This window comes from Solanum verrucosum, unplaced genomic scaffold, assembly GCF_900185275.1.
Source record: "Solanum verrucosum unplaced genomic scaffold, falcon-dt-bn FXZP01000196.1, whole genome shotgun sequence".
Classification (NCBI taxonomy): Eukaryota; Viridiplantae; Streptophyta; class Magnoliopsida; order Solanales; family Solanaceae; genus Solanum; species Solanum verrucosum.
In genome coordinates this window covers 3,600,853-3,614,123 of record NW_026020420.1, presented here as the reverse complement: position 1 = coordinate 3,614,123, position 13,271 = coordinate 3,600,853, and the positions used below count along the sequence as shown (strand labels likewise).

The following is a 13,271-nucleotide window of genomic DNA, read 5'->3' as shown; positions in this document are numbered from 1 at the left end:
AGATATTAGAATGTTTGGACAATTGTAGTTTTCCTATATTTGTGAGAATAATGAACCTATTCCTGCATTTGTCTCTCTTTTAAGTTCACTATTTTGTCCTTTTTTGATCATATTTTAAAAATTCATCATACATGCATGTACCTAATTATTTAATTTGAGTATGTGACTTGAACAGAACATATACTGGTCACTTTATTTTATTTTTCTCTCTTTTTTGGCATTTAATATGTGATGGAAATTAGAAAGTCACACCAAAAATTGAAATAAGTGAGACTTTTAAATATATAAAAAAGGAGAAAAAGTATTAAATATACTCTTGTACGGTCCAAAATTGAGTAACTTTGCCATTTGTTAAAGTTTTGGTCTTATATTGTCCCCTTTGTTATTTACGAAGAATTTGGACATGCGTGGAGCTCATTCATTTCATACTAGAGATCTATTAGTAAAAGAACAAATACAAAATGGTTTGTTAACAACAAAAGTTTAAACGAGTCAAAAATATAATGGAGAGCAAAATTAAATAATTTCGAATAATACAAGAACAAATCTAAACCTTTTTTCGTGATGGAATAACGTCGTTTCTACAACCTACATTGTTATTTTTGTGCTCTAAGTTTGAGTTGTAGTCATTACTCCGGAACAAATATGATCCCTCCAATCCTTCCCTCATAATCAAGTGTTTTAGATTCACGTTCTATGAATATAAAGATCTTTGTATAGAGTGTTTTCCTCTTAAATAATAAATCTTACACGGAGCGAGTAATTAACACCAAAAGAAAAACTAAAAAAAACTACCACTCCCCCCTCCCCCACCCCCACCCCCACCCCCCTTCTGCAACTTGTGACAGTGCCAACTTTTATAAATTTACCCCCATCCGTTAGAATTGAGCTACTATGTATTTTAGAGGTCTATTAATTATTGGTTCTCTTTAAAAAAGTAGTCATGTTTATTTTTGAGTGTCAATTTAATCAGTTTTTAAAATTAATTAATTCGATATTTTTAAAGTTAAAATTTAGATACTTGAAAACTATTAGCAAAGTACTAAAATTTAAATTTTTTCTCATATCAATAAGATAAAAAGATATATCTAAAAGTGCTGGTCAATATGATCATATCATTTGACCCTCACCTATGTTATGGGAGAAAAATCTTTGATTCACAAATTATTTTATGCTAATTCAAATCTTATCAAGCACACCGTACTTAAGCCATCAAAATTCGATCCTCAAGATTTAATACACGATTTGATTATCTTCTTGCTTTTATATTACATCTTGTTATTATCGTAATTTATTTCATTCATAAAATTTATTAAACTCACATACCTTTAAACTATTTTGAGAAATTCAATTACACAATTTTTGCGAGGTATAAACCAATTGTTACATTACAATCATCATCATATATATATGTTAAAGGGGAGAATGGAGCTAGTATATGGATCTTGATGAGAAACTAAAGAAAAAGGAAACTAAGGGCCTATTTGTATTCGCTTTTGGCTTATGACTTATAAGCCAAAAGACATAAGTTAAGATTTCTAACTTATGACTTTTGGCTTTAAAATAAGTGCTTATAAGCACTTTTTAACTTTACCCAAACACTTCAAAACTGCTTAAAAACTATTTTGGCTTAAAAGCACCTAAAATAAGTCAATCCAAATGGGCACTAACTAGGATTATATTCGATGATGCCACAAACGAGGAGTCTATTCCAAACGTCAGAGCTTTCCCCCAAGATTTCCCAAGGATGATGCCCTTCTTCCTCAATTTAATTTGAGAAAAAAAGACTGAAATTTGAAGAAAAAAAATGAAAAGTTGGGAATGAATAAAAAGTCGCTAAAATAATGAGATAATCCCATTAAAAGAAACTTAACAATGTGATATGAACACGTACACATTTGTAATTTAAAAGTTCATTGGATCTTAGAATTTATTTTTATTAGCAATAAAATCTGTAGAATTTTCTTTTAGCAATAAAATTTGTGGAGTTGCATTTATTTGAAAAAATTTGAGTTACACAAGTTCACTAAAGCTATACCATAGAAGAATTGAACAATATTTAAGTAAAAGAGATAGAGAAAATTTCGGGTATATGATAGAAAATTAAGGGGTGTGTGCTACTGTGCTTGTTTCTCCAACGTCGGAGAAGTCGATGGGGTGGGGTGGGGTAGGGAGGGAGATGCTTCTAGTAAAGATTTTTTAAGGTGATTTAATCCTTTTTTGTTATTATTTGGGGAAAAATGCCTTGTGTCATCGATCCATTGGCCATCTTCCTTTTATTTATAATTGATAGTTTAATATTTAAGAATTATTTTGAACAAAATGACAAGTGTCCTCATTTAATTTGACACTTTACACATCATCCGCGAATGGAACACACACCATCATATTTTTGCTGAATATAAAAAAAAGTGTCAAAATGATATATCAGGGTTATATGAGGTGTCTAAAATGAACAAAGTCTAGTTAAAATGTCTAAGTGAAAATTGATGCCAACTTTAGGATGTCACCGATGAGTTAGCCCAATTATTTAATTTGAGTATGTGACTTGAACATATACTGGTCACTTTATTTTATTTTTCTCTCTTTTTGGCACCTAATATGTGTGGAAATTAGAAAGTCACACCAAAAATTGAAATAAGTGAGAATTTTAAATATATAAAAAAAAGAGAAAAAATATTAAATATACTGTTGTACGGTCCAAAATTGAGTAACTTTGCCATTTGTTAAAATTTTGGTCTTATATTGTCCCCTTTTTTAATTACATCGGAATAAATTTTTCTTTTACGAAGAATTTGACATACGTGGAGCCCATTCATTTCATACTAGAGATCTGTTAGTAAAAGAACAAATACGAAACGATTTGTTAACAACAAAAGTATAAACGAGTCAAAAATATAATGGAGAGCAAAATTAAATAATTTCAAATAATACAAGAACAAATCTAAACCTTTTTTTTGTGATGGAATAAAGTCGTTTCTACAACCTACATTGTTATTTCTGCGCTCTAAGTTTGAGTTGTAGTCATTACTCCGGAACAAATATGATCCCACCAATCCTTCCCTCATAATCAAATGTTTTAGATTCGAGTTCTATGAATGTAAAGATCTTTGTATAGAGTGTTTTCCTCTTAAATAATAAATCTTACGCGGAGCGAATAGTTAACACCAAATGAAAAACTAAAAAAAACTACGACTCCCCTTCCCCACCCCCACCCCCCTTCTGCAACTTGTGACAGTGCCAATTTTTATAAATTTCCACCTTGAGATACTATTTATTTTAGAGGTCTATTAATTATTGGTTCTCTTTAAAAAAGTAGTCATGTTTATTTTTGAGTGTCAATTTAATTAGTTTTTAAAATTAATTAATTTGATATTTTTAAAGTTAAAATTTAGATACTTAAAAACTATTAGCAAAGTACTAAAAATTAAACTTTTTCTCATATCAATGTGATAAAAAAAATATATCTAAAAGTACTGATCAACATAATCATATCATTTGACCTTCGCCTATGTTATGGGAGAAAAATCTTCGATTTACAAATTGTTTTATGCTAATTCAAATCTTATCAAACACACCGTACTTAAGCCATCAAAATTCGATCCTCAAGATTAAATACATGATTTGATTATCTTCTTGCTTTTATATTACATTTTGTTATTATTATAATTTATTTCATTCATAAAATTTATTAAACTCAAGTACCTTTAAATTATTTTGAGAAATTCAATTACACTATTTTGGCGAGGTATAAACAAATTGTTACATCATTATATATATATATATATATGAAATTCTGTAATCTTTTTTGAGATATGAGTTTAGAGTTCAATTCTATTTTTTGAAATAATCATTCCTAAGAATTCTATTTCATTTTTATTTATTTCTACCTTTTTCTGGCTTAGAATAATTTCATTTTTTAAATATATTTCTGAAAATTCTTTCAGATTTGTTAGGTGTTCTTAATATGTCTTAGAACATATTAGTATGTCATCTATATAGACTATTAAAAATTCCTTTTCGAAAAATATTTTATCCATTTTTCTTTGAAAAATCTGTGGGCCATTTTTTAATCCAAATGGCATGACTATGTTAAAGGGGAGAATGGAGCTAGTGTATGGATCTTGATGAGAAACTAAAGAAAAAGGAGACTAAGGGCCTGTTTGTATTGGCTTTTGGCTTATGACTTATAAGCCAAAAGTCATAAGTTAAGATTTTTAACTTATGATTTTTGACTTATTTTTGTTATTTTGGCTTTAAAATAAGTGTTTATAAACACTTTTTAACTTTACTCAAACACTTCAAAACTGCTTAAAAGCTATTTTAATTTAAAAACACTTAAAATAAGTCAGTTCAAACGGGCACTGACCAGGATTAAGACTATATAGATCCTACCCATTAAAATTATAATAGGACACGTGTTAAAATCTGAAAACCCTATTGATATATACCGGAGGTAAATTTACTGGACTGGATCCCAATCCCGTTAAAGTCATTTTCTAACAATAAATTGATAGTTGGGTTTATTAGAAATTTTTTTATCTTTTTATTTATGTTGCCATTATCTTGCCATCCTTTTCTGGTCACCCCCTACTATCCAACATGTAGTCTGTAGCCTATATATACCTGTATTCAAGGTCAATTTGTCCTGCTACACACAGTCCACTAAACATATTAATCATATTTCAATTTAAATTATATATACTATGATATATATTATTAATTTTATTTAAATTTGTAATCAGTACTAAAGTATATGCGCGACCTTCTAAAACCAAAAACTTAAGTTGTTAGAGAGAGTTTTCATTTTTATATGCTTAATTATGTTTTTTATATGTTTCTCATGTGTGAGCCTGATTCTTTTCATATTGGCGTTGCATGCCTACTTGTCCATTAATTGGATGTTCCATGCTCACATAAAACATGTGGAAATTGAATTTATTTTTGTGGGTTAGAAAGTAGCTTGCAAAGACCTCTCAGTACAATTCTTTATCTACCATAGAAAAACTTGTGGATGTGTTCACCAAGCCTTTTGTCTCATCTAGATTTGAATTTCTCTGCTCCAAATAGAATGTCGTAACGTCACCTTCAGCTTGCAAGGGGTGTTATTATAAGACCATGCCTTATCAAAGCTAAGACTCAAAACATGATTGATTCATTGGGTATTATAAATGAGTATCAACATAACAATATCAATAACATATTCGATAAAATTTCATGAATAAAGTTTGAATAGAATAACACATATATATAATCTTACTCATACTTGAATAGAAAGCATATATAGGCCAACCTAGGGATTTATGAATGCTCTTTATATAACACATTAGTTTAAATGGCATGGGCTAACTTTCTCTCACTAGTAAAGCTTCCGGCTTTCTAAATCAAAAGTTTAAGTCGTTAGAAAGAGTTTACTTTTATATACTTAATTATGTTTCAATATGTCCTATATATTACGTGTGAATCTGATTCTTTCTATATTGGCGTTGCATGCCTACTCGTCCATTAATATGATGATTCTTTTCATATTGGCGTTGCATATCTACTTGTCCATTAAGAGGATGTTCCATGCTCACATAAAACATGTGGAAATTGATTTTAATTTTGTGGGTTACAAAGTAGCTCACAAAGACCTCTCGGTGCAATTCTTATATACCACATAACAACTTGTGGATGTGTTCATCAAGCCTCTCGCCTCATCTAGATTTGAATTTCTCTACCTCAAAATGAATGTCGCATCGCCACCTTCAACTTGCAAGGGGTCTTATAAGATCATGTCCTACTCAAAATAACAACAATAATAACATATTCTGTAAAATTTCATAAATAAAATTTGAAGATAATAATGTATACGCAATCTTGATTGAAAGAGATATATAGGCCAACCTAGGGATTTGTGAATGCTTTTTATATAACACATTAGTTTAAACGGCATGGGCTAAGTCACTCTCAATTCCAATTTTTTTTTTTGTAACAGCAGGAATAACAAAATTAATTTTTCACTAGTATATACAGTACGATAAAAATAATACAGGCCCATAACAGAGTCACTAGAATTATTAGATAATGCACCATAATTTGTCATGCCCCAAAAAGTTGTACTAGTGGTACTGTACAACAATAACTTACTTTAAAATAAAAATACTTATCTGCTATCCAAAATTTAACTCGACTAATCGAGATTTGTGATATATAAGGTCCATTAAAATGGGAAAGAAACTCTATTGAAATTTTTTATTACTACTATGATTTAAACTCGAAATTTTTAATGATCAAGGAATTCCATTAATCGTACTACATTCCATGGTAAAGTTAGTACAAGTATAGATATTTTTAGACTTTTATCTATACATGTTTAATTCATGCTGAAAGTAATGGTGCAGTATTGACCCACCACTTGAATGTGTATATACCACAATACGATTTAAAAAATACAACACTAAAAATATCTTTTTTGTTTTATTTTTATGTGTGTTGTTTGCTTTCACGATATGAAATTTTAAAAAGTACAACATTTTTTTAAATCTTGTATTAATTTATAATTAAAAGAAATGAATGTGTCAGATTAAAAGGAGTCGAGACTCGAGTAATATAAAACGGATGGGGTAGTAATATACATAGGGAATGGGGAATAGGGACAACATGGTAAGTGAAGTGATATGGGGATTTATGAAATACGTATAAAATGTTTCCTAAAAATACAACAAGTTTGTCTAGTGTATAAGGGTACAAGCCTGATACACAAATACCCACATGTTTTTTATTATTCAATCATCTTTGCACAGACCTCCATGGCTATTCCCACTTGCCTCCATTGCATTTTCCCATCTACTTATTGCCCATATATACAATTTGATATTAATACGTTTAAAAAAAAGTTCGATAGTACAAAGTTTTTACCATGTGAAAGGTTCAAAAATATGTTAGATTGGATCATAAGGATGTCTATTGTAACAGTTTTAATTTATATTTTTGTGAGTGATTTTTTTCACAATTTAATTCGTGATTTTTATTTTGATTATAAATTATTAAGTAGGAGTATATATATAACTCAAGACCTGATATCCAACCCTGACTTGGGACTAAAGATTAACCCGATCTGATATTCGAGACTCAAATTTGACCTAGAACTTCAAACTTGACCCCAACTTTGATCTAATTGATCTATTTTTTTAGTAAATATATTGTATGAATTGACCACAATCAACCTTATATTTTATTACTACTATTAATAATTGGCAAGAAGGAGATAGTTGTCTGTCGACATACTACTAGCCAAGGATATTATTTAGCTGACTCTTCAAATTCTGCATATATCACATTGTTTGCAAATTTTATAGTGATAGAAAATAAATTACAATCACAAATAAAATATGAAGAAATATAACTTTATTGACAAATATTGTGGGTACAATTATGTTCCTCTCTCATAAGATATTTATCCATAATTCGAGGGTCATTTGTGGTGTATTTCTCGAACTAGAAAGATTTGGACTTGATCTCCATAATCTGAGGGTCATTAGTGGCGTATTTCCTGAACTTAGATGATTTGGACTTAGTTTCTATAATTTGAGGGCCGTTAATGGCATATTTCTTGAACTAGGATGATTTGGATTTAATTTCTATAATTCGAGGGGCGTTAGTGACATATTTTCTCAAACTAGGAATATTTCATGAATTTGCGGAATATTTGAGATCTTGATTTTTTCTGAATATTCCATAAATTTGTTTTGAAAATTTTGAGATTTTAATCTTTTTATGGAATTTTCGAGAATGTCTTTTCAAGGAATATAGTACCCTTTATATAGGTATGGATTAGAGTTTAGGATTGAGTACCCTCCAAAAATCGTAGTTGGAGTTGAGCACACTTTATAGAGTTTCAACTCAAATTGAACACGTCTGGTAGAGTCTCATAAAAATTTTAATATCTACCTACACATACAAATTGAAATAAATAAAGTACTCCTAATTTATTGAATTGTACCCGGTCTGTTGTAATAGGACATTAGTATTTTATTTTGCGTTTTAAGTACTATATATATATCACACATTTGTTCATGTACCCTACGAGAATATTCAAGATTGACATAACATTTGTTTCTTAAAAAAGCTTCATGTTCATTGTATATAATAATAAAGGAAAAGTTATATATATATATATATATATATTGTATTATCAACTAATTTATCAACCGTTCAGTACACCATTTATGCATGTCTTAAATATCGTATTATAAATTAGTCGATCGAAGTGTTTAGAACCGTAAATTGGTCCAGTAGTGGTAGGGTTGAGTATAAAACAAATGTAATTATGTTTTGGTGACGTGGAGTGTGGCTCGTACATAGAACCATTTGGGAGTGGCCAATGGTGTGGTCAAGCTAAAAAGGTAGACACAATTTTCTTCTATATATGGTACGTATAACTCTACATATGTATAGGGTCCTATATATTGCTCTCTTTCAGAATAATAACATACCAAGTTTCTTATTTTATAATCTAATTTGCAGAAAAAGTTGGAAAAAAAAATGGAGAGGGAGAGTGGTGTTGTAGTAAAGGGTTCAAAATTCAAGAGGATTTGTGTGTTTTGTGGAAGTAGTCAAGGCAAGAAGAGTAGCTATCAAGATGCTGCTATTGAGCTTGGCAAAGAATTGGTAAAGAACAATGGCTTTTTTTAACCCTTTTCTTGATTTTAACTTTTTGTCACTCGTATTGTTTAAAGATTGTACCTTTTTGGGGTTTTCATGTAAATGGGGTGTTTATTTTGAAGTAAATGACAAGTCTTGATGATGATATTCAGTTTTTTTGGTTTTCAAATTTTAGGTTTATTAATCCCTTTTGTTCAAAGTTTCTTGATAATATGTTCTGTTACATGCACTTCTATTTTTCTCTCTGTTTCTTGTGTGTGTGTGTGTGTGTGTGTGTGTGTTTGTAACCACTCATGAAAGTTTCAATCTTTTTTTGCAAGTTGCTTTGATTATTGTTCACACATGGGAAATACAACAAAGTTTTCAGCTTCTAGTAGCTAGTTTTGTTTTTACATTGTTGTGTATTCTACTTACAGTTACTTTCATCTACAGGATTTTTATTCTTCTGGGACCCTTTTTCTCTGTTGTTTTCTTTCTCTGTACAATCTTTTGTATTTATGCTCTTTTATCATCTTCATATGTATAGATAGGACTGCACTAAAAAGTGGAGTACATTTGTTTTATAATCCATTTTTACCCTTTTGGCCTTTTTCTCTTTTTATAATATTATTAAACAGTCTAAATGTGCTTTTAGACTTAAAAGTGATTACTTTATGGTGTTGATCTGGTGTTTTGTCTTATGAAAGGTGTCAAGGAATATTGATTTGGTCTATGGAGGAGGTAGCATAGGCCTTATGGGTTTGGTTTCACAAGCTGTTCATGATGGTGGGCGCCATGTTATTGGGTGAGGAGAAAGATCAATCTATGCTAATTAAGCTCCTGTTTGCTCATAGATTTTGACGTTGAAACTTGAGTGTTTTAGTATCTGAAGTTGTGATTTTTGGAATTTGAAGTTGTGTTTGGACACAATTTTAGTTGGAAAAAAGTTTGAAAATATTTAAAGAACAAATTTTCAAATGCTAACCAAACTATCCCTAACATGATGAATGAAAGTGCGTCTCTCTTGTGTTAATTAGTGCAAATGTTCTTTTTTTATCAATAAAAATTGAATTTTTGTCATGTTATTGTCCGTCTGCAGGGTCATTCCCAAGACACTCATGCCTCGAGAGGTATGTCTGCTATGATCAAGAAAACTATTATACTACTCTTTAATCTTTTATAATCCATGTTTAAAGAGTTGATACTTTGAGTTTATTTCTAAATCTCTTTAAACTATTGATTCTAATTTAATATTGAATGTACCAAAGAGGCTATTTACAAAGTCCTATGCTGTGTTCTTTTCTCAAGTTCCTGGGCATTGTGAAGGAGTAAAGACACATTTTTTTTTCTTTCTTGTCTTTTGATTGCCTTGTCCATATACCATGGTGTAACTTTGACATCTGCCTTTTTACTAGTATAATGTATTTTTAGGTATCAAATGTTTTCCTGACTTTTTTCCTTCTGTATAGAAAGCTTTATTCACTCTGTGTTTCAGAGACCAGTATTAGCTCTTGTGTTTCTGCAACTCATATATCACGAGTAAGACTGCGTATAATAGACCCTCGTTGTTCAGTCTTTTCTTGAACCTTGTGCGTAGCGGAAGTTTAGTGTACCGGCGGACTACATTATATATGTCTTGAACTGGTGGTTGAGTATGGTAATGATAAGCTACTTTCTACTGCAATTGCTGACCCTATAGACTATTTTCAGGATTAAGTCTTCTTTTTCTGAAATAATACTCATCATTGCTTCACTGCAGCAACATTTACTACACTACAAGAAATTCTGTCTTTCCCTCATATTTTTATCTTCTCTCTTTTTTTCTACTGAAGTATGGTACTATTTTTTCACAGCTAACTGGTGAAACAGTAGGAGAAGTGAAGGCTGTTGCAGGTATGCATCAAAGAAAAGCAGAGATGGCTAGGCATTCTGATGCTTTTATTGCCTTGCCAGGTTAGTATTATGCCTTACAGTCAAAGTTTAACTTTTGCACACAAATTCCTATGTAAAAAATAATTGGGATAAATGAAAAGAAAGAAGACAATCAGTGGTTTAATATTTGCTATTTAAGGCGATAGATTCATTATATGTTTCCTGTCTTTTTGTTTTTCTGATAGTTCAAGTTGTCATTTTCTTGGCTTAGTATGTATTTCCTTTTAAAAGACACAAATAATAGAAATTTGGAGTTTTTCATGATTTGTAATAGCCTTGATATTCTTATTCTTGGATACAGGTGATAACCATAAAGAATAGTTATGCTCAAATTATGTATATCTCTAGTTGAAGGCTAGGGGTACGTGGATTTTGAATAAATGCCAAATGCATTGGTGTTAGGTTCTCCAAAAATTCATTACTTTTGAGGATCCGAGCAACGTTGGTCAGAGATTGCTTTTGTTGTGTTTATTAGACTTGTTAAAGAAAATGTAGATTTAAGGATCAACAGTTCAAACCTTAGTTGTTGACCTATCAACATCTAGCACTGAAATTGGGATTATTCACTGTGAGAGAAACTACTACTGTGATTTGTTCTTTTCCTTTAATGTACTTAAAAGCCATTGGGGGGTGATAGGTAAGGGAGAAAACTGTCACACTTTCACTAATTTGGTAATGCCAACTGGCTGCTGGACCTAAACAAGTTATCATGCTCACTCCACTTTAGGATTCCAGTTGGTTCAGAAATTCAAACTAGTCAATATTATTCCTTTTGGTTGCATCTTAATTAGTCACAAAACTTCAGAATAGATTAAAATTCTGTTATTGATTAAACACCTTGTCAACTGTACTACTGATTAGTACTTGTTTAGTATATTCTACTTGGTCCATTCTTTTGAGTTGAGGGTCTATCGGAAACAACCTCTCTACCCCAGAAAGGTAGTAGTAAGGTTTGCGTACATCCTACCCTCTCTAGACCCCACTCGTTGAGTTATGCAGAGGATCATTGTACTTATGAGATTCATATCCCGTATCATTCTTCTGTTGTTATTGTTTTATGTTTTCATGGTACATTATCATTAAATCCTCATTCATAGTTAAGCATGACATTTGACAGTTTCGGAACAATTAAGCACTAACGCTATCGTCTCCATTCATATCTAGGTGGTTATGGAACTCTTGAGGAGCTGCTTGAAGTGATAACCTGGGCGCAACTAGGCATCCATGATAAGCCGGTATATCATTTATTTTCAATGTACTTTTGGATCATCAACGTTATGTAGTTCTTGTACTTGAGTTTTTAGCTTAACATTCACAATTTTGAGAACCACAAGTAACATGCATTTTGCAGGTAGGATTGTTGAATGTGGATGGATACTACAATTCATTATTGTCATTTATCGACAAAGCTGTTGAGGAAGGTTTCATCAGCCCAAATGCACGCCACATCATTATATCAGCACCATCGCCAAAGGAGCTAGTGAAGAAACTGGAGGTAAGAGAAAAAGGCGATATTCAAAGTCAATTCTTGTTCTTCGTTAGAGTACTTCTTGAAATCGTACTGTGTTGAAAAAAGTGCACATTTTGTTTGCGATTGCAGGAATATGTTCCTTGCCATGAAGGCGTTGCTTCTAAGTTGATCTGGGAGACGGAACAAATTGGTTACCCTCAAGCACATGAAATTTCAAGATGAAAGCTGGATTCGCAGCATACTATTACGCGTTAGGACATGATAATATCGTATTATTACTGGAACAAGCTAACCTGAAATTCTAAATTTTTGTTATGGGAAATTAAGGGTGCTCTTTTTTTTGTTTTTCACCACCCTGTAAATTTCTCTAGAAATGACAAACATATCTCAACTCCCCCTTTTGTTCCCTTCAAGTAGAAATTTCCTTATTTACTGTAAGATGTAACTATTTAAGATATGCATATGGTATTCTTCTCTAATGTTTTACTAAGTCTGCAGTGTAGTTCTGTATTTCTTGTCCTTTTGTATTACCTCCTTTGTTTCAATTTGTTAGTCTGGTTTTGACTTGACACGGTGTTTAAGAAAATAAAAAAGACCTTTGAATCTTGTGGTGTTAAACTTAAGATACGTGGAATGTACAAAAATGTTCTATACTCTTGTATTTTTAAAAATGTCACGTGAAAAGTTAAAATTAAATGATGCATCTTTAAGTTAATTTGCAGCAGCAGCAACAACTGATGTCAATGAAGCCATTTCAATTTTTCTTTCATCTTGTAAATGTACAGTGCATTGAAAAAACAGTCACATTTTCCACAATGATGCTAGATCAGGACCATCTAGTATTAGACAATTGAATCGTTACCAAGGATTTAAGTTATGTACACCGACTATACCAGGTGAGTAATCATTATTATCAGGTTACTAATAAAATGTTTATTGTAGAATCTTCTTACCAATAATTACTTGATAAATAACATGATTGCATAAACATGTTTTACAACGTCAGTGCATAAAACTTGAACTTCTCCAAAAAGCAAAGCATCAACCGTTTTCATGAATGAGGAATGGGAAATAGGGACTCTATTATGTAAGTGATCAAGGTAGATCTAGAGCGAGTTCTATGAATTCACTTAAAAACTCATAGTTTTCGACTCATACTACATATACATATACATATACAAAAGACTTTATTTTTTTAAAAATGTACACATAATATTTTGAACCTAGTGACTTCAGATATTGA

At 31.0% G+C, this 13,271-nt stretch overlaps 1 protein-coding gene across 2 annotated transcripts in view; it reads left to right on the top strand.

The window, feature by feature from the left end:
- Window positions 1-12,643, top strand: part of LOC125841014 (cytokinin riboside 5'-monophosphate phosphoribohydrolase LOG3) — a 102,051-nt gene extending 89,408 nt beyond the window's left edge. Inside the window, exons 2-8 of one of the 2 annotated variants that reach the window (XM_049520012.1) lie at window positions 8,519-8,652; window positions 9,333-9,430; window positions 9,725-9,755; window positions 10,479-10,578; window positions 11,722-11,792; window positions 11,909-12,052; window positions 12,158-12,329. In XM_049520012.1, the coding sequence (XP_049375969.1) occupies window positions 8,527-8,652; window positions 9,333-9,430; window positions 9,725-9,755; window positions 10,479-10,578; window positions 11,722-11,792; window positions 11,909-12,052; window positions 12,158-12,250 (663 nt within the window). In that variant the 5' untranslated portion in view covers window positions 8,519-8,526 and the 3' untranslated portion in view covers window positions 12,251-12,329. Of the gene's footprint in view, window positions 1-8,453; window positions 8,653-9,332; window positions 9,431-9,724; window positions 9,756-10,478; window positions 10,579-11,721; window positions 11,793-11,908; window positions 12,053-12,157 lie in introns of those variants that run through there. The other variant, XM_049520011.1, reaches the window with a different exon arrangement.
- Window positions 12,644-13,271: the final 628 nt, after the last annotated feature.